Source organism: Engystomops pustulosus, chromosome 4 (genome assembly GCF_040894005.1).
Source record: "Engystomops pustulosus chromosome 4, aEngPut4.maternal, whole genome shotgun sequence".
NCBI lineage: Eukaryota > Metazoa > Chordata > Amphibia > Anura > Leptodactylidae > Engystomops > Engystomops pustulosus.
In genome coordinates, this window is record NC_092414.1 from 10860748 (window position 1) to 10887768 (window position 27021).

Below are 27021 nucleotides of genomic sequence, written 5' to 3' on the forward strand. Positions count from 1 at the left end.
GGACTGCGTGGAAGACTGACTGGTGGACAAATTGCTCGAAGCATTGTCGGCAATCCACGACATCACCTGTTCGCACTGTTCTGGCCTCAACAGTGCTCTACCACGAGTCCCAGTAACTTCAGACATGAACCTAGGGAGTGTAGCTCTGCGGCGTTCCCCTGCTCCCTCATAAGCAGGTGGTGTCTCACCCCGCCCAGGACCACGGCCTCTGACCCCTGCAGTAGTTGGACACCCACGTCCCCGCCCTCGTCCTCTACCCCTAACCCTCGGGTTAAACATTTTGAAAATGAGAGTTATAACTTTTTAACTTTTTTTTGTTTTTTTTGTTTTTTTTTGTGTTTTTTAGTTTTTAAAACCAAACGATGCTATCCTATTGCTATGGCTATTTTCTAGCCAAGTATGAAAGCACACTACTATGCCAGATGAGATGACGCTGAGTTATGAAAAAAATAAACGTAAAATAAAAAAGGAAATGGCAGACTGTGCCTAATTGAAATCCAACCCCGGGCCCTAATAAATTTTCCCACTTCGGTCTTTGCGATGGATATGTGCGTCACTAAGCGCAAAACACAGTGGTCGCAAGTCTCACTCCAAATTGCTCACAATTTGCTAGTAGATGCACTGCAGCAACTACAGCCACCAGCAGATCAACCAGAAATCAAATATATAGAACGCTACTGTAGACGTAAGTAAGCCGTTTGTATTCTCCTATGGCTATTTTCTAGCCAAGTATTAAAGCACACTACTATGCCAGATGAGATGACGCTGAGTTATTAAAAAAATAAACGTAAAATAAAAAGAAACTGCCAGACTGTGCCTAATTGAAATACAACCCCTAATACATTTTCCCACTTCGGTGTTTGAGGTGGATATGTGCGTCACTAAGAGCTAAACACAACGGTCGCAGGTCCCCCTGCTAATTCCTCACAATATGGTACTAGCTGCACTACTAGTGCCAGCAAGCCCAGCCACAAGCAAACAAAAAAAAAAAAGTAGAACGTTATTGTAGCCCTAAGAAGGGCTGTTGGGTTCTTGTAGAATCACTCCTGCCTAACACTATTCTAATAGAACAGCCTAACGCTGTCCCTGACCAGCAGCAGCTCTCTCCCTAGCGGCATCCAGACACAGAATGATCCGAGCAGCGCAGGCAGGGGCTAGTCTATTCCAGGGTCACCTGATCTGGCCAGCCAACCACTGCTATCGACGTGTAAGGGTACCACGTCATGCTGGGTGGAGTGCAGAGTCTCCTGGCTTGTGATTGGCTCTGTTTCTGGCCGCCAAAAAGCAAAACGGCGGGAGCTGCCATTTTCTCGAGCGGGCGAAGTATTCGTCCGAGCAACGAGCAGTTACGAGTACGCTAATGCTCGAACAAGCATCAAGCTCGGACGAGTATGTTCGCTCATCTCTAGTTCTTATAGTTTAAAGACAATAAAGAAAAGTGAATTAAACTAAAAAAAGTCAAATTCAAATTCATAAAATCTTTGTATGTTAATGAAGCTAAGGGACCGCCATGGGTACATAACCAATGCCACTACAGCATAAGTCAGGACCCCATAGCAGTCCCTTACTGGGGGAAGGATGGGGCAGCAAACACCAGGGGAGGGGACTGTAGTTCATGATGAGCTGCCAACCTTTACAATGTTACAGTGCAGAAGATGAATCCAGTGTGTTCTATACAATATATTCAATACTCATCATAAAAGGGAAACTTAGGGTGATCCTTCCAGCTGAAATACAAAAAAAAAACATAAAAATTTATGTTATAAAAAAAAACAAATAAATATAAAAATAATAATAAATATATAAAAAAGTTTTAATTTTTTTTTAGTTGCTGAAATTTAACACAGTGACACCTACACATCTAAGGTCAGGTAACGCAGGTTTATTTTTACTCCGTTCAGAACTTCCATATCTTCATCATTCAATTCAAAGTCAAAGACCTAAAAGAATATAAATCACAAGTCATTAAAATCATTCGAAATTTCGTTACTAAAGGAAATATAGATATTTCAATCAAAAGAAACTAATTGTGTTACAGGGTTAAAAAACAATCTATAAATGCAGTTTTATAAGATTGACCAATAGAAATCTAGAAAATGGGAAGTTGTTTTGTTTTTTATTTATTTATTTATTTATTTTAACCTGAAAGTTCTCTTTGATCCTCTCAGGAATGCAGCTTTTTGTGAGGACGACCACTCCCCTCTGTAGAAGATATCGCTGGATCACCTGACCCGGGGTGTGATTCAGTTTCTTAGCAACTGCATTTAACACTGGGTCCTCCAGAACTTTGGGAGAATTCTGATCAATCCTGTCCGACAGAAAATAAAAGAAGTAAAAGGAAAACAAATTGTTCATAGCAGCGTAGGGGGCAGTATTATAGTAGTTATATTCTTGTACATAGGGGGCAGTATTATAGTAGTTATATTCTTGTACATAGGGGGCAGTATTATAGTAGTTATATTCCTGTACATAGGGGGCAGTATTATAGTAGTTATATTCTTGTACATAGGGGGCAGTATTATAGTAGTTATATTCTTGTACATAGGGGGTAGTATTATAGTAGTTATATTCTTGTACATAGGGGGAGTATTATAGTAGTTATATTCTTGTACATAGGGGGCAGTATTATAGTAGCTATAGTCCTGTACATAGGGGGCAGTATTATAGTCGTTATATTCCTGTACATAGGGGGCAGTATTATAGTAGTTATATTCTTGTACATAGGAGGCAGTATTATAGTAGTATAATTCTTGTACATAGGGGGCAGTATTATAGTAGTTATATTCTTGTACATAGGGGCAGTATTATAGTAGTTATATTCTTGTACATAGGGGGCAGTATTATAGTAGTTATATTCTTGTACATAGGGGGCAGTATTATAGTAGTTATATTCCTTTACATAGGGGGCAGTATTATAGTAGTTATATTCTTGTACATAGGGGACAGTATTATAGTAGTTATATTCCTTTACATAGGGGGCAGTATTATAGTAGTTATATTCCTTTACATAGGGGGCAGTATTATAGTAGTTATATTCTTGTACATAGGGACAGTATTATAGTAGTTATATTCTTGTACGTAGGGAGCAGTATTATAGTAGTTATATTCTTGTACATAGGGGGCAGTATTATAGTAGTTATATTCTTGTACATAGGGGGCAGTATTATAGTAGTTATATTCCTGTACATAGGGGGCAGTATTATAGTAGTTATATTCCTGTACATAGGGGGCAGTATTATAGTAGTTATATTCTTGTACACAGGGGGCAGTATTATAGTAGTTATATTCTTGTACACAGGGGGCAGTATTATAGTAGTTATATTCTTGTACACAGGGGGCAGTATTATAGTAGTTATATTCTTGAACATAGGGGGCAGTATTATAGTAGTTATATTCCTGTACATAGGGAGCAGTATTATAGTAGTTATATTCTTGTACATAGGCGGCAGTAATATAGTAGTTATATTCCTGTATATAGGGGGCAGTATTATAGTAGTTATAGTCTTGTACATAGGGGGCAGTATTATAGTAGTAATATTCCTGTACAAAGGGAGCAGTATTATAGTAGTTATATTCTTGTACATAGGGGGCAGTATTATAGTAGTTATATTCTTGTACATAGGGGGCAGTATTATAGTAGTTATATTCCTGTACATAAGGGGCAGTATTATAGTAGTTATATCCCTGTACATAGGGGGTAGTATTATAGTAGTTATATTCTTGTACATAGGGGGCAGTATTATAGTAGTTATATTCCTGTACATAGGGGGCAGTATTATAGTAGTTATATTCTTGTACATAGGGGGCAGTATTATAGTAGTTATATTCTTGTACATAGGGGGCAGTATTATAGTAGCTATAGTCCTGTACATAGGGGGCAGTATTATAGTCGTTATATTCCTGTACATAGGGGGCAGTATTATAGTAGTTATATTCCTGTACAAAGGGAGCAGTATTATAGTAGTTATATTCTTGTACATAGGGGGCAGTATTATAGTAGTTATATTCTTGTACATAGGGGGCAGTATTATAGTAGTTATATTCCTGTACATAAGGGGCAGTATTATAGTAGTTATATCCCTGTACATAGGGGGTAGTATTATAGTAGTTATATTCTTGTACATAGGGGGCAGTATTATAGTAGTTATATTCCTGTACATAGGGGGCAGTATTATAGTAGTTATATTCTTGTACATAGGGGGCAGTATTATAGTAGTTATATTCTTGTACATAGGGGGAAGTATTATAGTAGTTATATTCTTGTACATAGGGGGCAGTATTATAGCAGTTATATTCTTGTACATAGGGGCAGTATTATAGTAGTTATATTCTTGTACATAGGGGGCAGTATTATAGTAGTTATATTCTTGTACATAGGGGGCAGTATTATAGTAGTTATATTCCTGTACATAAGGGGCAGTATTATAGTAGTTATATTCCTGTACATAAGGGGTAGTATTATAGTAGTTATATTCTTGTACATAGGAGGCAGCATTATAGTAGTTATATTCTTGTACATAGGAGGCAGCATTATAGTAGTTATATTCTTGTACATAGGGGGAAGTATTATAGTAGTTATATTCTTGTACATAGGGGGCAGTATTATAGTAGTTATATTCTTGTACATAGGGGGCAGTATTATAGTAGTTATATTCCTGTACATAGGGGGCAGTATTATAGTAGTTATATTCTTGTACATAGGGGGCAGTATTATAGTAGTTATATTCCTGTACATAGGGGGCAGTATTATAGTAGTTATATTCCTGTACATAGGGGGCAGTATTAAAGTAGTTATATTCTTGTACATAGGAGGCAGTATTATAGTAGTTATATTCCTTTACATAGGGGCAGTATTATAGTAGTTAGATTCTTGTACATAGGGGGCAGTATTATAGTAGTTATATTCCTGTACATAGGGGGCAGTATTATAGTAGTTATATTCCTGTACACAGGGGGCAGTATTATAGTAGTTATATTCTTGTACATAGGGGGCAGTATTATAGTAGTTATATTCCTGTACATAGGGGGCAGTATTATAGTAGTTATATTCTTGTACATAGGGGGCAGTATTATAGTAGTTATATTCCTGTACATAGGGGGTAGTATTATAGTAGTTATATTCTTGTACATAGGGGGCAGTATTATAGTAGTTATATTCCTGTACATAGGGGCAGTATTATAATAGTTATATTCCTGTACATAGGGGGCAGTATTATAGTAGTTATATTCCTGTACATAGGAGGCAGTATTATAGTAGTTATATTCTTGTACATAGGGGGCAGTATTATAGTAGTTATATTCCTGTACATAGGGGCAGTATTATAGTAGTTATATTCCTGCACATAGGGGGCAGTATTATAGTAGTTATATTCCTGTACATAGGCGGCAGTATTATAGTAGTTATATTCCTGTATATAGGGGGCAGTATTATAGTAGTTATATTCTTGTACATAGGGGGCAGTATTATAGTAGTTATATTCTTGTACATAGGGGGCAGTATTATAGTAGTTATATTCTTGTACATAGGGGGCAGTATTATAGTAGTTATATTCCTGTACATAGGGGGCAGTATTATAGTAGTTATATTCTTGTACATAGGGGGCAGTATTATAGTAGTTATATTCTTGTACATAGGGGGCAGTATTATAGTAGTTATATTCTTGTACATAGGGGGCAGTATTATAGTAGTTATATTCTTGTACATAGGGGGCAGTATTATAGTAGTTATATTCCTGTACATAGGGGGCAGTATTATAGTAGTTATATTCTTGTACATAGGGGGCAGTATTATAGTAGTTATATTCCTGTACATAGGGGGCAGTATTATAGTAGTTATATTCTTGTACATAGGGGGCAGTATTATAGTAGTTATATTCTTGTACATAGGGGACAGTATTATAGTAGTTATATTCCTGTACATAGGGGGAAGTATTATAGTAGTTATATTCTTGTACATAGGGGGCAGTATTATAGTAGTTATATTCCTGTACATAGGGGGCAGTATTATAGTAGTTATATTCCTGTACATAGGGGCAGTATTATAGTAGTTATATTCTTGTACATAGGGGGCAGTATTATAGTAGTTATATTCTTGTACATAGGGGGCAGTATTATAGTAGTTATATTTCTGTACATAGGGGGCAGTATTATAGTAGTTATATTCTTGTACACAGGGGGCAGTATTATAGTAGTTATATTCTTGTACATAGGGGGCAGTATTATAGTAGTTATATTCTTGTACATAGGGGGCAGTATTATATATAGTAGTGATGTATTTAATACTTACCATCCCTTGTCTCTGCTTGTCCCTAGGACTCCATATGCGACCAGTACAATGTCTTGGGTCTTGCAGAACTCCAGTAATTTGCTCTGGTTGAGGTATATGTGACATTCCACCTGTAGATAGATGTGTCAGCATTACAAGCTATAAGTTATGTTAAATCCCATCCAATGTAATAGTCACCTGGTTGCAGACGGGTTTGTACTTGAGTCCTGGGATGTTGAGAATCAGTTCCAGTTGCCTCTTATTAAAATTGGAGACTCCGATAGATCGGACAAGTCCTGCCTCCTTACACGCCTCCAGAGCCTAAAAATGAGGGAATTTCGTCAGTGCTTCATATTAAAGGGATTCTTTCTCAAAGATCACCTGAGCGATTGGTTGATCTGCTTTGAGGAGCTTGACCTAGTCTTGGAGTTTACCAGCAGTGGCCACTAGAGGTGATGTGAGGTATTACATGCCAACATACAATGATGAATCAGTTATTACATTATTGTATCCAACAAATGTATCAGTTTGTATTTTACTGAGCAGACATGTCGCCAGAGCCTGAATGTAATACATATGGATGGGGGAGGGGTGATGTACGGATAACTTTACCTTCCATGTCTCCCGGATATCTGTGTTATGATAAATCGCTTTTCCATTTTCATCGGTAGGGAAAAGATTATCTCCAGGCTGGAGGAGAAAATGGGAAAAAATGTAAATGGCCAGAAAAACCTTATCATCATCCACATCAGTACTACTACTCCTATTCTGTATATATGGACACAGCACAGTACTACTACTCCTATCCTGTATATATGGACACAGCACAGTACTACTACTCCTATCCTGTATATATGGGCACAGCACAGTACTACTACTCCTATTCTGTTTATATGGACACAGCACAGTACTACTACTCCTATTCTGTATATATGGACACAGCACAGTACTACTACTCCTATTCTGTTTATATGGACACAGCACAGTACTACTACTCCTATCCTGTATATATGAGCACAGCACAGTACTACTACTCCTATCCTGTATATATGGGCACAGCACAGTACTACTACTCCTATCCTGTATATATGGGTACAGTACAGTACTACTACTCCTATCCTGTATATATGGGCACAGCACAGTACTACTACTCCCATCCTGTATATATAGGCACAGCACAGTACTACTACTCCTATCCTGTATATATGGGCACAGCACAGTACTACTACTCCTATCCTGTATATATGGACACAGCACAGTACTACTACTCCTATCCTGTATATATGAGTACAGCACAGTACTACTACTCCTATCCTGTATATATGGGCACAGCACAGTACTACTACTCCTATCCTGTATATATGGGTACAGCACAGTACTACTACTCCTATCCTGTATATATGGGTACAGCACAGTACTACTACTCCTATCCTGTATATATGGGCACAGCACAGTACTACTACTCCTATCCTGTATATATGAGTACAGCACAGTACTACTACTCCTATTCTGTATACAGTACTACTGCTCCTGTAGTCAGGTGTCTCTTGGTCATACCTGAAACTCCATGGGTGTGTGTATAAGGAAGAGATCCAGGTAATCCAGCTGTAGATCCCTCAGAGATTGTTCCAGGCCAATGCGGACCCTCTCAGGAGCCTGGTTATTATTCCATAACTGCAGGAATACAATAACAATGTAACATGTAACCAAGCCCCGCCCCCTCATGGTCGTGTTAATAAGAAAACTAATATATTTAGAGCACTTTGCTTGGTTAGAGCTTCCAGTAACATAAGGTTACCTTCCCAGTGTAGAAGATGTCTTCTCTCGTCACCGTCCCATCCTTAATCTTGGATCTGATGGCTTCACCGACCTGCACCTCATTTCCGTACATCGCGGCGCCATCAATGTGACGATATCCGACCTCGATGGCCACCTTGACGCTCTCCCCGGCCTGCTCTTTGGTGTACTGTGCGGGAGAAGATCCAGTCATGGTCATTGAAGAAGGTTTTATAGGTTAACGCGAGGCTGTTGTAAAGCTTATCTAAAAACCATAGAGTACAGAAGATTACAGAAGTGTCCTCATCTCTGGAGGACCCGACAACACTGTGTATTTCGTAGTCAGATCATTGATTGCTAAAAGATGGAGGTAATACATGATAATGCCTCTGGTGGTGCCACAGGGGTTGTCACCTTTGGTAGCCAAGTTTTCCGAGACTCTTGATGACCATCTTCCTGCACACATCAAAGATGGCATCAAGGTCCAACTGAGGTAAATCATTTCAGTAGAACCCTCACATTTGGAAAAGCCCACCATAGAATCAGAGGATCTTCCAATGGGCCCAGGTTCTAACCCAATTCTGCACCCCAAGGGTTCTGAAGAAGACAACCCAGTGAGGATAGCATGGTCTTTTTTCTAAGGTCGAATGAGGGTGGGCCACATGAAATTTTTATCTGGTGGGCTGCAAAAACTCCAGTGCTAAATTTAAAGGCACTACTACAGGTAATGTGGCCACATTTCACTGTCCTGCTGCTACTAATAACATACACAATGGTCATTTTACACATGTCTTGTCACAATCTCGGGGGACAAACAGTGGACTCCCTGGACCACTGCGGGAGATAACAACCTTAGCCGCACCCGGGAGCGGAGTCTAAGTGATCTCCTGGTCTTCGCCAGAGCCCGCCGCAAAGCGGGATGGTCTTGCTGCGGCAGGAGCCACCAGGTCGCTCCGCGGGTGCGACTAGGACCGCGGTGGCAGCCAAGGTAGGGATACGGGGACCACGGATGGCAGGCAGGACCACGAATGGCAGGCAGGACCACGGATGGCTGACAGGACCACGGATGGCTGGCAGGACCTCGGATGGCTGGCAGGATACCAGGACCTCCACAGGATAACAGGACCGCCACAGGATAACAGGACCGCCACAGGATAACACAGAACAAGGGAACACCACGAAACACAGGAAACCGGGAACACGGGAACTCAGAGGCGTCTCAGTCCTGCTGCTACTAATAACATACACAAAAGTCTACACTAAGGACAATTCTAAACTTTTACTGTAGTCTTTATGGTCACACATGCTGTCATATATATTGCAATTATTTGGTGCTATGCCATCTTCTACCTACATTTCCTCATGATCACTTACCGTATGGGGGTTGTAGGTGCCAAATCCAAGTACTGGCATCTTATGGCCATCATTCAGCACCACGTAGGAGTCCGACCTGAGAGCCATAGTAGGACCTGTCAGAGTCTCCTGCGCTGCACAACTGCTCGATCACTAGATCATGAGTGGACTTGTTCTCACCACTCCCTGCACTGCCCCGGATTGATGCGCACACTCCTTCTCCTCCTCTGACTAGACAAGACCTTCAGTATCTCTAAGTCACAGTCAGGAGGTGTCCCACAGTCCTCCTTATGGCACCAGTCTCTGGTTTCAAAACTTTTTGATTATTTTCATGTTCTTTCACAATATTTTCACTCTGTAGGGTCAATTTTGGGGTCAATTGTGAAAATTTTTGCAAGAATTGCCACTTAGGTTCAGTAGTAGGTACGAACCTGTAGAGGGCAATATGTCCACACTAAGAACTTAGCTCCTTCATGCCCAACAATCCACAGGCCATGCAGGGATTGGATGGGATTGGCCGTCATTTGAGCCCCCACTCTAGGGGGGCAGGAGGCCACTTGAAGTCATTGACTTTAGAACACAGTTAGGCTCCAAGGACAGTGGACCCCCTGGACCACCACGTATGGTGACATAAGCCGACACCTGGGACCGGAATCTAATCGGCACCCGGTTTTCACCAGAGCCCGCCGCAAAGCGGGTTGGACTTGCTGCGGCGAGGTACCACCAGGTCGTTCCACAGGTACGACTTTATCTGCGGTGGCAGCCACGGTGGGGTACAAAGAAATGGTCGGGGACAAGCAGGAGGTCAAGATAGAAAGTACGGGAACAAGGTCAGGAACGGGAAATCAGCAGACAGTCACTAGGCAATGACACAAGCTTTCAGAGGCATATAGCACAAAGATCCGAGAGCGAACGCAGGAAGGGGTTGGGGGTTTATCAGAATTGGCGACTGACCAGTGCCAATTATCGGACCGTTGGGCCTCGCGCCCTAGTGGCACCACCAGAGTCAGGGCTGGATCACGGCGCTGTAAGTTTGCAAGTGGGGGAACCGGGCAGCGGAGAGGGGCAAGGGTGAGCCTATGATGCGGAAGGTGGGTTGCAGGAGCACCCGTGACAACATTCTTATAGAATAAAGTAACTTTCCATTGGCATCGGAGCCTGGAAGCCTGGAATATAGAAGCCTGGAATATAGAAGCCTGGAATATGGAAGCCTGGAATATAGAAGCCTGGAATATAGAAGCCTGGAATATGGAAGCCTGGAATATAGAAGCCTGGAATATAGAAGCCTGGAATATGGAAGCCTGGAATATAGAAGCCTGGAATATAGAAGCCTGGAATATGGAAGCCTGGAATATAGAAGCCTGGAATATAGAAGCCTGGAATATGGAAGCCTGGAATATAGAAGCCTGGAATATAGAAGCCTGGAATATGGAAGCCTGGAATATAGAAGCCTGGAATATAGAAGCCTGGAATATAGAAACCTGGAATATGGAAGCCTGGAATATGGAAGCCTGGAATATAGAAGCCTGGAATATAGAAGCCTGGAAAATAGAAGCCTGGAATATGGAAGCCTGGAATATGGAAGCCTGGAATATAGAAGCCTGGAATATGGAAGCCTGGAATATAGAAGCCTGGAATATAGAAGCCTGGAATATGGAAGCCTGGAATATAGAAGCCTGGAATAAGGAAGCCTGGAATATAGAAGCCTGGAATATGGAAGCCTGGAATATGGAAGCCTGGAATATAGAAGCCTGGAATATGGAAGCCTGGAATATAGAAGCCTGGAATATGGAAGCCTGGAATATAGACGCCTGGAATATAGAAGCCTGGAATATAGAAGCCTGGAATATAGAAGCCTGGAATATAGAAGCCTGGAATATGGAAGCCTGGAATATAGAAGCCTGGAATATAGACGCCTGGAATATAGAAGCCTGGAATATAGACGCCTGGAATATAGAAGCCTGGAATATAGAAGCCTGGAATATAGAAGCCTGGAATATAGAAGCCTGGAATATGGAAGCCTGGAATATAGAAGCCTGGAATATAGACGCCTGGAATATAGAAGCCTGGAATATAGAAGCCTGGAATATAGAAGCCTGGAATATAGAAACCTGGAATATGGAAGCCTGGAATATGGAAGCCTGGAATATGGAAGCCTGGAATATAGAAGCCTGGAATATAGAAGCCTGGAATATAGAAGCCTGGAATATAGAAGCCTGGAATATGGAAGCCTGGAATATAGAAGCCTGGAATATGGAAGCCTGGAATATGGAAGCCTGGAATATGGAAGCCTGGAATATAGAAGCCTGGAATATGGAAGCCTGGAATATAGAAGCCTGGAATATGGAAAATCACCGGAATGTGCTCCAGGCCCTCTGAGCGGAGAGATCTGGCTAGGTTATGCTTATTGCAATCAGTTCCTTCTGTTCTTGCCAAAACTTCTGCCAGCTTACATTCTTTTCATGTAAGGGTTGTTAAGGTTGTACTGAGTAATGGTGGTTATTTTTTTTTTGTTTTTTATTATACAGTAAATATTCTACTACTTAGTGTTTTTCCTTGTCCATGAAGAGAATTCCAGACTAGTTTTAAATAACACTTACTGAGTGAAGAGACAGAATAAAGGGGATTCAAGTTTTCAAAACGAAATTTATATCAGATACAGAATTTGAGAAAGTTTGTGGGACCGCCATGGGTACCTAACCAACGCCACTTCAGGCTTTTAACCACTTTGACAGTTCTTTTGGAACTGAATAGGATGGAATATTAGTGAGAGATCATAGCCTTCATTTGGGAGGGGTTAATGTTTGTAATATTCAAAAAGACACCGCTCTTAGGTCAATAAATGTTACAGATTTTAGGCTTTTTTAACTTAAAATTTAATATTCAAATGAATGTTTTAGCATACAACCAAAGTGTGCATTGTTGAAGACATTGCAGATGTTTCCATATGTGTTCTTCACACATATATATTGTTCTTCACATACTATTTTGACGAACACAGTTTCGCGCGTATCTCCCGACAAGTTAGCAGATGTGCCGAACATCTGCAATGTGTTCTTCAGTGAAGAATAGATTGCAGATGTTTGCATACATCTGCTAACTTATCAGAAGACATTGGGGCAGATTTATCAAGTGTCTGAAAGTCAGAATATTTCCAGTTGCCCATGGCAACCAATCACGGCTCAGCTTTCATTTTACCAGTGCTCATGAATATTTTAAAGGGGAGCTGTGATTGGTTGCCATGGGCAACTGGAAAGATTCTGACTTTCAGACACTTGATAAATCTGCCCCATTCTTTTTCAATTAAACAACACATTTTATTGCCGAGCCTTGATCCCTTTGATAAATGCTCGAGTCTCCCATTGACTTCAATGGAGCTCGTTATTCGAGACAAGTACTCGAGCATCGGGAAAAGTTTGTCCCAAATAACGAGCACCCGAGCATTTTAGTGCTCGCTCATCTCTAATCTTTAACACTCATCAGGGATATTGGGGATGTTCTTTCCACCTGAAATTCAAATAAATAGATAGATGAAATATTTAAAAGAATTATATTTTAGATATGTACATTTTATAATCAAAATAAGTGTAGAAGAAAAATTCTAAGTCAAAAACCTGTCGAAAAAAAATCACTTTAGAGTTCCCTCAATAAATATATAAACTAAAATAAAGAAATTAATTAAAGGGGGCACTTACTTTTAAAAAAAAAAAATAAAATAAAAGCAGAAATACAATTACAGGGAAACTACCACCACGGATCTACCTATAAAGGTAGATCTGGTGGTAGGTGGATCTATAGGACGTGAGGATAGCCCTTTTAAGGGCTAATCGTCACGTCCCCGCAATACTTTACTAACTTTTAATTCCCTAATATGTAAATTTTCAAAAGAGGCTACAGGGGTGTGATGTAGCCGGAGCTTAGGCTACTCCATGCCCCAGTAGCCGATTCGATCCTCCTGCCTGAAATTTTCCTCGTAGCTGTGCGCCCTTGTCCGATAAAAAACCTGCCGCCTGCGTATGTGCAGTGGCCTTCGGCTTCGGAGCAGTGACCGCGCAGCTGTGGGCATGCTGTTCTGCGCATGCGCAAACAGCAGGAGGAGCTGCGAGGAGCTGCGTGCCGAAGACATCTGGTAGGAGAGTCAAAGAGGCTACTGTGGCGTGTTTCCAAAATTTACATATTAGGGAATTAAAAGTTAGTAAAATATTGCGGGGACGTTAGGATTAGCCCTTAAAAGGGCTATTCTCACTTCCTATAGATCCACCTACCACCCGATCTACCTTCATAGGTAAATGACTGTATATAGGGATGCACGTGGATAAAGATTTCCAATAGGAGACACAAAATCCTGAATCTTCTTAGTATATTCTTAGTTATTCAAATGGTCAAAATCCATACAAAAATGCATCCAGTACAAACAGAGAAAGAAAACATATGCAGGTACAGCCTATGTTTTTCGATTAACAATCATAGTCATGGCTCAGCAGTGGCTGTAGTATTGCAGTATATTGTATAAGTGATCAGACCCCCTAGGGTTCAAGTACCCTAAGGGCTCTAGAAATACCATTAAAAAGATAAAAATCAAAAAAGTATTTAAAATATTTAAGGTTTAAGTCACCACCTTTCCTACAAACAATTAACTAAATATAAACATAATTTAGGTTTTTATAAAGAAAAAGTAAAATTTGAATTCATACCATCAGAATTGACTTAATAAAATTATGGGCTTCATCCTCCATACCTCCCCTCCCCCCAACAACTGGAGGAGGTCGTCTATATAATGGCCATAACTGCTGATGTGAGGGAGATACAGATTTTCAGTAGTAAAACGAAAAAGTTCTTCCCGTCTCCCCCCATATACCACTTGGCCAGTGAAGGGGAGCACTTACCCCCCGCAGTTGCCCCGCATCTTTGTATATAGAATCGTTCATGAAAACTAAAATATTTGAGTTTTAACAAGTTTACCAAAGCAACCAATACACAATCTTTTATAGCAGTGTTCCCCAACCACCAGTCCGTGGCCCAAGACCGGGCCGTGGAACACCTCAGCTTCGGCCGACCTCTGTAAAAAAAAAAAAAAAAAAAAACAATACTCACCTTATTCGTTCCCCTGCAGCAGTCTTCTCTTCCTCTGCACATGCTTCGTATCTTTACCATGAGCCGGTAGTGCCATGACCAGTGTTGGAGATATTTGGCCACCCAATCTCCCAATCTCTCACTCACTGACCCAATCCCAGCCATGATGGGCGTCAACAGAGGAGGAAAATATCCTTGTGTATCTTGGGAAGTGAGTGAAAGTTCAGGACAACTGCACCAACAGATAATCAGCAATTCTCTCTGGTACGCTGGGGAAGCGAGTTGAGCCTCATGCCTCAGGCAATACCACCTTCTGAAAGATGGGGGGGCAGCATCAGGGATGGAGTCAACTGCAATAAAGCAGAATCCTGGCACCTAAAAATAATGTCTCTTCACATCTGGTATGAGATACTGCGTTTAGGACTCCGTTTCTAAAAAAAAATAACCTCATATACTGCTTCTGGATCAGGTGGAGGCGGTGCCTAAATTGCTCGCCTCAGGCGGCAGAGTTTAGATTCATCCCTGGTGGTGTGGCACGAATTTGAAATCCATATTCGATTATTTATTTCAAAATATTCAAGAAAGCACCTGTAGGGTTATTTTGCAGGGTCTTATAATTATTGGTATCCTGTAATAATTTCTTATTTAACTTTCCATTTAGCCCAGTGTGATGAACCCCCAACTCTTGAGTCCAGTTACAGTGAAAACCATAGATTCTGTTAGTTTTCACTCATTGGTTTTAGAATAAGGTGATTCTTATGGGGGCATTCTATAGAATACCTATAGATTCAAAAAGACGAACTATAGGGTCTCTATGTGCTGACATATGTATGTTATTGTCCACAGAAATCCTAGCAAATCTGGGAAATGTAGAATTTTCATTAAAATAGTGTTATAAAATAAGGAAGAGTGAAATAAACTAAAATTTTGAAATTCAAATTCATTAAAACTTTGCATGTTTATGAACCTAAGGGACCGCCATGGGTGTATAATCAATGCTACAATGGCATAAGTTAGGTACCCATAGCAGTCCCTCAACTTTTTCAATTGGTTCTCATCCCTATGTCATCCATAAGGGAGACTAATATACTGTATATTTCAGGTGAAATGTATCTAACATACTCAGGGAATTTATAATAAGCTTTAATTTTTGGGGGGGTTTAAAAAACTTACAGAAATCGACTCCAATATTAGGTAACCCCCAATTTACGCCAGGGACCCCAGCCCGCTGATAACGTGCTTCCTAGAATTAGAGATGTGGTAGATGATGGTGGAATTCGCCCTCTAGTGGACATAGGTAATGGGAATGTGCCAGTCTACGATTGGGGCACTCCTCTCTGGCACCCGTATCAATTCTTACATCAATTCTCACCACCTTTGAAGACCTATGCCTCACTAACACTCAGCTTACCCATACACTTTCACTATTGTATGGGAGATAGGGGACTCGAAACCATACTAGGCTATGACCTGTCACATTGGTACCGTACTCCGGTCAAGCTTAGACAAATTGACCCCCAGATCTCGGATCAATGCTGGCGATGCGAGAACAACATAGATACAATACTACATATCTGGTGGATTTGCCCTCTCGTCGCCCCCCCTGTGGCAGAACATTAACCAGTTATATAATGTTTTGACCAAATTTCATGTTACTTTTACAGCAGAACAGGCCCTACTCTCTCTCTCAGGACCTCTCTCAAAAATTAAAAATGACCATTTAAGACATCGGAGGTCATTTACTAAGGGCTCCGCGGCCGCACTTTTGTTGGGTTTCCCAACTTTTTCTGTTTTGTGCCGAATTCCGCCGGGATTTTGGCGCAGTTGATCGAATTTCGGCGCAATCGCCAGTGAATCACAACGACAGAAATCGGGGGGCGTGGCCAACGGAAAACACAGATTCGTAAAAACCCCAGAATTTAAAAAACGATTTGTGTCGCAAAATCAAGCACTTACATGCACCGAGAAGAACCAGGTGAACTCTGGCGGACCTCGGCGGACCTTGGCGCAGCAGCGACACCTGGTGGACATCGGGCGCACGACCTTAGGGGATCGCCGGAAGACCCGAAACCTCAGAGAACGCGCCGCTGGATCGCGACAGGACCTGGTAAGTAAATGACCCCCATTTTCTTGTTGCCTCTCGTCAGATTGTCCCCCGCTGCTGGAGATCCTTGGTTCCTCCCTCCAGAGCTGATTGGGTAACTGCCCTGAACCACATCTTCAGAATGGAGAAACTGAGGGCCATTGATGACGGTAGAATCACACAGTTCTACGATACATGGTCCACCTGGCTGACTTCCAGGGATTCTCAGTCCTTTGCAACCTGGGTCACAACTGGGTCAGTGCCCTAGGATAACATGATGCGTTACTTTATCTATTTATTCTTTTCTTCTTTGTTCTCTCCTCTACTTTCTCCCAACTCCCAATTTCACCTTTCTTTTTATGTAACCCCCTTTTCCTCTACCTATCCGAATGTTTATCGGAAGCAACATCTTTCCAATTGGAGCTCGTCACATCCTACGTGATCTGCTAAGTTCCTTGATCTGGCTGAACAGGACCATATTTCATTCTACTCCTTCCTGATTATGCTTCAACTGCTTCCAACTGCTTCCTGTTATATTTTCTGTATTATGTATGTTTAAAAAAAACTTTGGAAAATCTAGATGTTACAAAACAATAATGGGGCAGCACACAGAGCAGAGAGTAAAACAACAGCAAAAACCAGAAGGGGAAGGTAACAATGTATGTGTATGAAGCAGAGGGACCGCCACGAGTACATACACTCACCGGCCACTTTATTAGGTACACCTGTCCAACTGCTCGTTAACACTTCATTTCTAATCAGCCAATCACATGGCGGCAACTCAGTGCATTTAGGCATGTAGACATGGTCAAGATAATCTCCTGCAGTTCTCCCGAGCATCAGTATGGGGAAGAAAGGTGATTTGTGGCCTTTGAACGTGGCATGGTTGTTGGTGCCAGAAGGGTTGGTCTGAGTATTTCAGAAACTGCTGATCTACTGGGATTTTCACGCACAACCATCTCTAGGGTTTACAGAGAATGGTCCGAAAAAGAAAAAACATCCAGTGAGCGGCAGTTCTGTGGGCGGAAATGCCTTGTTGATGCCAGAGGTCAGAGGAGAATGGGCAGACTGGTTCGAGCTGATAGAAAGGCAACAGTGACTCAAATCGCCACCCGTTACAACCAAGGTAGGCAGAAGAGCATCTCAGTACGTCCAACTTTGAGGCAGATGGGCTACAGCAGCAGAAGACCACACCGGGTGCCACTGCTTTCAGCTAAGAACAGGAAACTGAGGCTACAATTTGCACAAGCTCATCGAAATTGGACAGTAGAAGATTGGAAAAACCTTGCCTGGTCTGATGAGTCTCGATTTCTGCTGCGACGTTCGGATGGTAGGGTCAGAATTTGGCACCAACAACATGAAAGCATGGATCCATCCTGCCTTGTATCAGCGGGTCAGGCTGGTGGTGGTGGTATCATGGATCCATCCTGCCTTGTATCAGCGGCTCAGGCTGGTGGTGGTGGTGTCATGGATCCATCCTGCCTTGTATCAGCGGGTCAGGCTGGTGGTGGTGGTGTCATGGATCCATCCTGCCTTGTATCAGCGGGTCAGGCTGGTGGTGGTGGTGTCATGGTGTCTTTGGGCCCCTTGGTACAACGCCACAGCCTACCTGAGTACTGTTGCTGACCATGTCCATCCCTTTATGAGCACAATGTACCCTGTAACATCTGATGGCTACTTTCAGCAGGATAATGCGCCATGTCATAAAGCTGGAATCATCTCAGACTGGTTTCTTGAACATGACAATGAGGTCACTGGACACAAATGGCCTCCACAGTCACCGGATCTCAATCCAATAGAGCATCTTTGGGATGTGGTGGAACGGGAGATTCGCATCATGGATGTGCAGCCGACAAATCTGCGGCAACTGTGTGATGCCATCATGTCACTATGGACCCAAATCTCTGAGGAGCTTCCAGCACCTTGTTGTATCTATGCCACGAAGAATTGAGGCAGTTCTGAGGGCAAAAGGGGGTCCAACCCGTTACTAGCATGGTGGACCTAATAAAGTGGCCAGTGAGTGTAATTAATACCACTACAGCATAAGTTAGGTACCCATAGCAGTCCCACAATTTTTAAGTGTTTTCCAACCTACTTGTAGCCATAATGGAGACAAAAATACACATTATTCATGATGAATTAAATAAAAGATACAGGAGATCGCAATTTATCACAGTTTAGTTTTAATTTTTTTGCATTTTGGGGAGGATTCAAAAAAATTAAAGTACATTAAGTATGTAATAGAAATAATTTGAGAATGCACAGCAAAATCTGGATGTTACAGAAACTGACAAGACACGGAGCATTAGGTACTCGGAGCAGAGACTGACTCAAAAGCAGTAATCACCAGGGGCAGGGGGCAGTCTTCCAGCGCTACAATGTCAAATAATCCAGAGCTATTTCCAGGGTATTCAATACTCATCATGAAAGGGATAATTGGGGTGATCACTCCAGCTGAAATACAAAAGTTAAAAAATAAAAAGTTGTATTCCAAAAAAAAAAATACAAAGGTATTCAAAATGATTGTAGCTTCACAATACACAATGACACTTACACATCCATGGTCAGATAACGCAAGTTCTTATTGCATCCGTCCAGAGCTTCCACATCTTCATCATTTAATTCAAAGTCAAAGACCTGGAAGAAAATAAATCACAGGTAATAAAAATCCTTAAAAATATTTTCTTTTACTCATAAGCACATGCTAAACTCTAAAATCTTATGTCTGAGCCTATGTCGGAGGACTGCGGACCGCGAAGTGTATATGCACCACACATATGAGTCTCCTACAGCTATGCTCCAGCTTATCAAAAGTTAAAGGGAACCTACCATCATGGATCTACCTATAGATCGGGTGGTAGGTGGATCTATAGGACGTGAGGATAGCCCTTTTAAGGGCTAATCCTCACGTTCCCACAATTTTTAAATAACTTTTATTTGCTTAATATGTAAATTTTCTAAAGAGGCTACTGGGGCGTGGAGTAGCCAGAGCAGAGGCTACACAGCGTGGCTACTCCACGCCCCAGTAGCTTCTTCGATCCTCCTACCAGAAATTTCGGCATAAAATTTCCTCGTAGCTGTGCACCGTTATCTGCAAAACCTGCTGTCTGCGCATGTGCAGTACAGCTGACCCGCAGCTGCGCGAGTCTGGCTTCGGAGCAGACCGCTGCGTGCCGAAGATTTCTGGTAGAAGGATCGAAGAGGCTACTGGGGTGTGGAGCACCCACACCGTGTAGCTTCTGCTCCGGCTACTCCACGCCCCAGTAGCCTCTTTAGAAAATGTACATATTAGGCAAATAAAAGTTATTAAAAAATTGCGGGGACGTGAGGATTAGCCCTTAAAAGGGTTATCCTCACGTCCTATAGATCCACTTAACACCCGATCTACCTTTATAGGTAGATCCGTGGTGATAGGTTCCCTTTAATCGGCTGTTACTCAATGAATCTCCCTTCATTTACCTTGCTTCCTTGTTGTGCTGTCTTCTCTGGTTTTCAGGGTTCTGATCCAATCACTTTCTGGGTTCAGAACTTTAATATCACATAAGAGATGTGCCTGACCTAGGATCTTGTCCTGCTCTAGTATGAGTACTAAGTAAGATCCTGGTAATCCGGGTAATCTGTTCTCTGTTTCCTGGTAATTTTCAACCTTTTCTTGTTTTCTCACTATCCTTTTGCCTTGTGATTTTGTACTGCGTGTGTCCTCTTGGTTTTGACCCTTCTCTGGAGACAATTCTTCTCTGTTTGTACTGTCTTGTCTTTGTCTCTGTGTTTTACACAGGGAGGGAATATCGACTAGATGTCAACTTACCAACTAGGATAGGCCCGGCAAAGAGACAGAGACAGCAGGGAAGGGGATTGGTCTTAGAGGCAACTCTCTTTATGTCATCTATATGTTCTCAGATTCTGCCTTATGCAAAGGTAGAAACTTAAAAGAGTGGTTGGAGACTTACCTTTATTTTCCCATAAACCAATTAAGGGGTTAAGAAAATTCCATAAAGTTATTGGAAAGACCTTTCAATAGAAATTATTATTAGCTCAATATATTTTTTTAACTTTTAATTTACCTGAAAGTTCTCTTTGATCCTCTGGGGGGTGAAGCTTTTTGCAAGGACAACAACTCCCCTATCTAAAAGATATCGCATGGCAACCTGCGCAGGGGTGCGGTTCAGCTTTTTAGCAACTGTATTTAACACTGGGTCCTCAAGAAGTTTGGGGGAATTCTGATCAATCCTGTCCAGCAGAAAATATAAGCAAACCGATTATATTATATACATAGTACAGTATATACATAGGGGGCAGTATTATAGTAGTTATATTCTTGTACATAGGGGGGAGTATTATAGTAGTTATATTCCTGTACATAGGGGGCAGTATTATAGTAGTTATATTCTTGTACAGAGGGGGCAGTATTATAGTAGTTATATTCTTGTACATAGGGGGCAGTATTATAGTAGTTATATTCCTGTACATAGGGGGCAGTATTATAGTAGTTATATTCCTGTACATAGGGGGCAGTATTATAGTAGTTATATTCCTGTACATAGGGGGCAGTATTATAGTAGTTATATTCTTGTACATAGGGGGCAGTATTATAGTAGTTATATTCTTGTACATAGGGGGCAGTATTATAGTAGTTATATTCCTGTACATAGGGGAAGTATTATAGTAGTTATATTCCTGTACATAGGGGCAGTATTATAGTAGTTATATTCCTGTACATAGGGGGCAGTATTATAGTAGTTATATTCCTGTACATAGGGGGCAGTATTATAGTAGTTATATTCCTGTACATAGGGGGCAGTATTATAGTAGTTATATTCCTGTACATAGGGGGCAGTATTATAGTAGTTATATTCTTGTACATAGGGGGCAGTATTATAGTAGTTATATTCTTGTACATAGGGGGCAGTATTATAGTAGTTATATTCCTGTACATAGGGGAAGTATTATAGTAGTTATATTCCTGTACATAGGGGCAGTATTATAGTAGTTATACTCCTGTACATATGGGGCAGTATTATAGTAGTTATATTCTTGTACATAGGGGGCAGTATTATAGTAGTTATATTCTTGTACATAGGGGGCAGTATTATAGTAGTTATATTCCTGTACATAGGGGCAGTATTATAGTAGTTATATTCCTGTACATAGGGGGCAGTATTATAGTAGTTATATTCCTGTACATAGGGGGCAGTATTATAGTAGTTATAGTCTTGTACATAGGGAGCAGTATTATAATAGTTATATTCCTGTACCTAGGAGGCAGCATTATAGTAGTTATATTCCTGTACATAGGGGGCAGCATTATAGTAGTTATATTCCTGTACATAGGGGGCAGTATTATAGTAGTTATATTCTTGTACATAGGGGCAGTATTATAGTAGTTATATTCTTGTACATAGGGGGCAGTATTATAGTAGTTATATTCCTGTACATAGGGGGCAGTATTATAGTAGTTATATTCCTGTACATAGGGGCAGTATTATAGTAGTTATATTCTTGTACATAGGGGGCAGTATTATAGTAGTTATATTCCTGTTCATAGGGGGCAGTATTATAGTAGTTATATTCTTGTACATAGGGGGCAGTATTATAGTAGTTATATTCCTGTACATAGGGGGCAGTATTATAGTAGTTATATTCCTGTACATAGGGGGCAGTATTATAGTAGTTATATCACTGTACATAGGGGAGCAGTATTATAGTAGTTATATTCTTGTACATAGGGAGCAGTATTATAGTAGTTATATTCCTGTACATAGGGGGCAGTATTATAGTAGTTATATTCTTGTACATAGGGGGCAGTATTATAGTAGTTATATTCCTGTACATAGGGGCAGTATTATAGTAGTTATATTCCTGTACATAGGGGCAGTATTATAGTAGTTATATTCCTGTACATAGGGGGCAGTATTATAGTAGTTATATTCTTGTACATAGGGGGCAGTATTATAGTAGTTATATTCTTGTATATAGGAGCAGTATTATAGTAGTTATATTCCTGTACATAGGGGGTAGTATTATAATAGTTATATTCCTGTACATAGGAGGCAGTATTATAGTAGTTATATTCTTGTACATAGGAGGCAGTATTATAGTAGTTATATTCTTGTACATAGGGGGCAGTATTATAGTAGTTATATTCTTGTACATAGGGGCAGTATTATAGTAGTTATATTCTTGTACATAGGGGGCAGTATTATAGTAGTTATATTCTTGTACATAGGGGGCAGTATTATAGTAGTTATATTCTTGTACATAGGGGGCAGTATTATAGTAGTTATATTCTTGTACATAGGGGGCAGTATTATAGTAGTTATATTCTTGTACATAGGGGCAGTATTATAGTAGTTATATTCTTGTACATAGGGGGCAGTATTATAGTAGTTATATTCTTGTACATAGGGGCAGTATTATAGTAGTTATATTCTTGTACATAGGGGGCAGTATTATAGTAGTTATATTCTTGTACATAGGGGGCAGTATTATAGTAGTTATATTCTTGTACATAGGGGGCAGTATTATAGTAGTTATATGCTTGTACATAGGGGACAGTATTATAGTAGTTATATTCTTGTACATAGGGGGCAGTATTATAGTAGTTATATGCTTGTACATAGGGGGGTAGTATTATACTGGTTCTTCTTATTCCTATGTTCTGCTGCATATCACTCTGTATAATACCATCTGATATAGTAGTATAATATTCTATACTTACCATTTCTTTGACCTGCCACTCCCCAGGACTCCATATGCAATCAGCACAATGTTTTGGATCTCGCAGAACTCCAGTAATTTGTTCTGGTTGAGGTATATGTGACATTCCACCTGTTTATGGATAAATCTGTTAGGATGTAGGTGTCTTTGGTCTCACTGATGATTACAGCCATAATAACTCTGAGGAAATGTCACCTCATTGCAGACAGGTTTGTACTTGAGTCCTGGCATGTTGAGAATCAGTTCCAGTTGCTTGTGGTTAAAATTGGAGACGCCGATAGATTGGACAAGTCCTGCATCCTTACACGCCTCCAGAGCCTAAGAAGGGAAGAACTTTTGTCATTGCTACAACCTATATGAGATCTGTATCTAAGATCACCTGAAGGATCGGCTGATCTGATAAGAGGAGCTGGAATTAACCATGGAGTTTTCCTGCAGTGGCCACTACAGGTGATATGAGGTATTACATGGCAACATTTAATAAATTGTGATGCCTGATAAGTTTACCTTCCATGTATCCCGGATATCTGTGTTATGATAAATCGCTTTTCCATTTTCATCTGTTGGGAAAAGATTATCTCCAGGCTGGAGGAGAAAATGGGAAAATAATTAAGATTTACTCAGAGGAAACTGAGTAAATGCCCAGAAATTCCCTGGACAAACCTGAAACCCCATGGGTGTGTGTATAAGGAAGAGATCCAGGTAATCCAGCTGTAGATCCCTCAGAGATTGTTCCAGGCCAATGCGGACCCTCTCAGGATCGTGGTTATTATTCCATAACTGCAGGAATAACAATGGAGATTCCCGTAACTGAGCTCCGCCCCCTCGTGGGCGTGTTAATAAGAAAACTTTTAGAGAATTTTACTTGGTTAGAGCATCCAGAAAGTTTTTTTTTCATCTACCACGTGTAGATACATTACATCACGTGTAGGTACAGTGCTTCAAATTTAGATTTAGTACATAACATGTAGGTATAGGAAGCCGGAAGGGAGATCATCATTGTCCATCCATGGACCCCTAACCTTTTCAAATTTTTGGGAATCTTTCTCCTTACACTACCCCCCCCCTTTTTCCAGTCTTATAGTGGTCTTCATTCTAGAGATGTTCTCCTCCACGTTGGGAGCAGAGGAGCTCAACCAGTGTTGGGCGATTGACTTTCGTTCTTGGTACAACGTCCTGCCTAAGCTTACAGAGACTGCATTCGTCATGTCTTCTTCACCCAGGAGGACCAGAATGCCCACTATGGGGGAAGCCGGTAGGTTTACACCGGCTAAAATTTCCTTCCAATAAGAAGCTGATTTCCTGATGTGCCTCCTCAATCCCACACCCTAGGGAGTTCTGTACAACCTACTGATCAAAAATAGCTGGGACAACCTGAGGGGCTCTCACAGTGATAACATGGGGGTCTCTAACACGAAGGGCAACCAATACTCATCTGTCAATGGGTCTACATCCTCCTCCAATTTTTATATGTTTATATTTTAATATGTTAGGAACGTCCCTCAGAAATCGGAGCAGGTCATTGGCCTAGGCCATTTACCCTAATCCAAGCTTGGGGTTGTACCCAGCTAAGATATTTAAGCCCAAAGCCCATTTTGGCCATGACCACCTTCCAGAAACATAAGGTTACCTTCCCGGTGTAGAAGATGTCTTCTCTCGTCACCGTCCCATCAGCAATCTTGCATCTGATACCTTCACCGACCTGAACCTCATTTCCGTAAATAGCGGCGCCATCAATGTGACGGTATCCGACCTCGATGGCCACCTTGACGCTCTCCCCGGCCTGTTCTTTGGTGTACTGTGCGGGAGAAGATCCAGTCATGGTCATCGAAGTAGGTTTTATAGGTTAATGGGGGATGAATGTATCATAATTTCTCAGCTGTAAGTATATCTATAAACCATAGAGTACAGAAGATTACGTGTCCTCATCTCTGGAGGACCCGACAACGTGGTGAATTTCGTAGTCAGATCACTGAGTGTAAGAGATATTACTTGACCTCTGATGGTGCTGTGGGGTTTCCACCTTAGAAGCTGAATGGTGACTCTACTTGATAGATCTTCCAAAGTGAATTTTTTAATTTCAACCACGACACAACATGTTGATGTCCACAAGGGCCAAGCCACGTTGGGATACCCACAGCAATATTTCTGGCAGTGGTAGTGGAATTACTCTTATTTGGTGTCTAACTGGCCCAGAATCACAGGAACCTCTGACGAGCCCTGGCTCTAACCTTATTCTGGACAATCCAGAATACACAACACTGTCTGGAGAGAGGACAGAGCCCCCATTTCTGCAATCCTGGAATATGAATCCATATTTCACAGTCCTGCTGCTACTATCAACATACACAAAATATAATTACAAAGGTCACCCATGAGAATACCCAACACTGCCTAAAAAGAGCTCAGCAGTGTGAGGACACACACCCATTTCTACAATCCTGGAATATAATTCCATATTTCACAGTCCTGCTGCTACTAACAACATAAACAAAAATATCACCCATGAGAATGCCCAACAGTGTTTGAAGAGAGCACAGAGCACAGCAGTGAGGACAAGCACCCATTTCTACACTCCTGGAATATAAATTCATAGTTCACAGTCCTGCTGCTACTATCAACATACACAAAAATATAATTACAAAGCTCACCCATGAGAATACCCAACTAGATTGCAACCCGATGCAGTTGTCCGTGCATCAGGCAATCATAGGGCATATGGGTTCGGTAAGCTGAACAACGTCTCTTTTTCTATTTTTGCACAGAGCACAGCAGTGTGAGGATACACCACCCATTTCTACAATCCTGGAATAAAAACCTATATTTCACAGTCCTGCTGCTACTATCAACACATACAAGATATGATTGAACATCTCTCCAGGGACAATACCTAACACTATCTGCAGTCTGTATGGTTGAACCTGCTGATATTCCTCTTATCCGGTGCTATGTCAGGTACTACCGGCATCACCCTATACTCATTTACCGTTTCGGGGGCGTAGGTGCCAAATCCCAGCACTGGCATCCGGTGCCCATCATTGAGCAGCACATAGGAGTCTGACTGCAGAGCCATAGTGATACCCGTCCCAGTGCCCTGCTCTACACCACTGCTCTCCACATAGACTGTGTGTGACCTTAACTAGTCCTGGCCCCTCCCTCCCAAGGCTCAGAATTGAATTGTAGTCCCCGCCCCCCCCCCCCTCCGCCCTCCAATCAAAAATCTATTCCTATTTCCTTAGTAATAAAACTACCTTCAAATCCCTAAAATATTCTTCCACTTTGTTTCCTATTATGTAATGTGTAAAAAAAAAAATTACATTTTTTTTTTTAACTAAACCGATAATTTTTAATAAAAATAAAAATAATAGTTAAAAAAATTCTGTCATTTCTAACTACAAATTAATCCGTATTTTAATTTGTAATTTTAATATTTTTTTTGTTAAATCATTGATCTAAAAAGACTTTATTTTACATGCCATATATGTACTCGAGTATAAGCCTAGTTTTTCAGCACAATAAAAAGAATGTGCTGAAAACCCAAACTAGGCTTATACTCGAGTCAAAAAAATATAGGTTTGACCAGGTTTTTGTGTTAAAATAAGGGGCCTCGGCTTATACTTGGGTCGGCTTATACTCGAGTATATACGGTAGTTTAGATTTGATATAAAATAGGGGCAATAAATAAGTAGATGGGTCTTGGGGTCCTTTCTGGGACTGTATTAACAATTCTCAGCCCCCAAACCTTTCAATTAAA

The 27021-nt window shown here is 41.1% G+C and overlaps 2 protein-coding genes across 4 annotated transcripts; both read right to left on the reverse strand.

The window, feature by feature from the left end:
- Positions 1–1350: 1350 nt before the first annotated feature.
- On the reverse strand, positions 1351–26364 carry LOC140126050 (estradiol 17 beta-dehydrogenase 5-like). 2 transcript variants are annotated; one of them, XM_072145114.1, is made up of 9 exons: positions 26254–26364; positions 8064–8306; positions 7823–7939; positions 6878–6955; positions 6464–6586; positions 6287–6396; positions 2143–2308; positions 1858–1940; positions 1351–1727 (listed from the first exon to the last, which is right to left on the reverse strand). In XM_072145114.1, exons 2-9 carry the CDS (start codon positions 8259–8261, stop codon positions 1685–1687), a joined length of 918 nt encoding a protein of 305 aa, XP_072001215.1. In that variant the 5' UTR covers positions 8262–8306; positions 26254–26364; the 3' UTR covers positions 1351–1684. The 2 variants fall into 2 exon arrangements, with proteins under 2 accessions (XP_072001215.1, XP_072001214.1); XM_072145113.1 differs by lacking the exon at positions 26254–26364 and adding an exon at positions 9416–9570 and having other exon boundaries at positions 1364–1727; positions 8064–8231.
- Positions 18722–26387, reverse strand: LOC140126048 (aldo-keto reductase family 1 member C1-like). 2 transcript variants are annotated; one of them, XM_072145111.1, is made up of 9 exons: positions 26254–26387; positions 24898–25065; positions 23931–24047; positions 23775–23852; positions 23463–23585; positions 23269–23378; positions 20615–20780; positions 19105–19187; positions 18722–19004 (listed from the first exon to the last, which is right to left on the reverse strand). In XM_072145111.1, the coding sequence occupies exons 1-9, from the start codon at positions 26338–26340 to the stop codon at positions 18962–18964; spliced, it is 975 nt and encodes a 324-aa protein (XP_072001212.1). In that variant the 5' UTR covers positions 26341–26387; the 3' UTR covers positions 18722–18961. The 2 variants fall into 2 exon arrangements, with proteins under 2 accessions (XP_072001212.1, XP_072001213.1); XM_072145112.1 differs by lacking the exon at positions 24898–25065 and having other exon boundaries at positions 26254–26361.
- Between the last annotated feature and the right edge of the window lie 634 nt (positions 26388–27021).

Bases quoted from the DNA above. Each gene is read 5' to 3' on its own strand.
- LOC140126048 (XM_072145111.1), bottom strand. From the start codon at position 26,340: ATGGCTCTGCAGTCAGACTCCTATGTGCTGCTCAATGATGGGCACCGG. The intron at 24,048-24,897 runs GTAACCTTATGT...TTATTCCTGCAG, and splicing joins ACATCTTCTACACCGGGAAG to TTATGGAATAATAACCACGA. The intron at 23,853-23,930 runs GTTTGTCCAGGG...TTTCTCCTCCAG, and splicing joins ACACACCCATGGGGTTTCAG to CCTGGAGATAATCTTTTCCC.
- LOC140126050 (XM_072145113.1), bottom strand. From the start codon at position 9,502: ATGGCTCTCAGGTCGGACTCCTACGTGGTGCTGAATGATGGCCATAAG. The intron at 8,232-9,415 runs GTAAGTGATCAT...TCTCCCGCACAG, and splicing joins GCACCTACAACCCCCATACG to TACACCAAAGAGCAGGCCGG. The intron at 2,309-6,286 runs GTAAGTATTAAA...TCTGTCGGACAG, and splicing joins ACAAGCAGAGACAAGGGATG to GATTGATCAGAATTCTCCCA.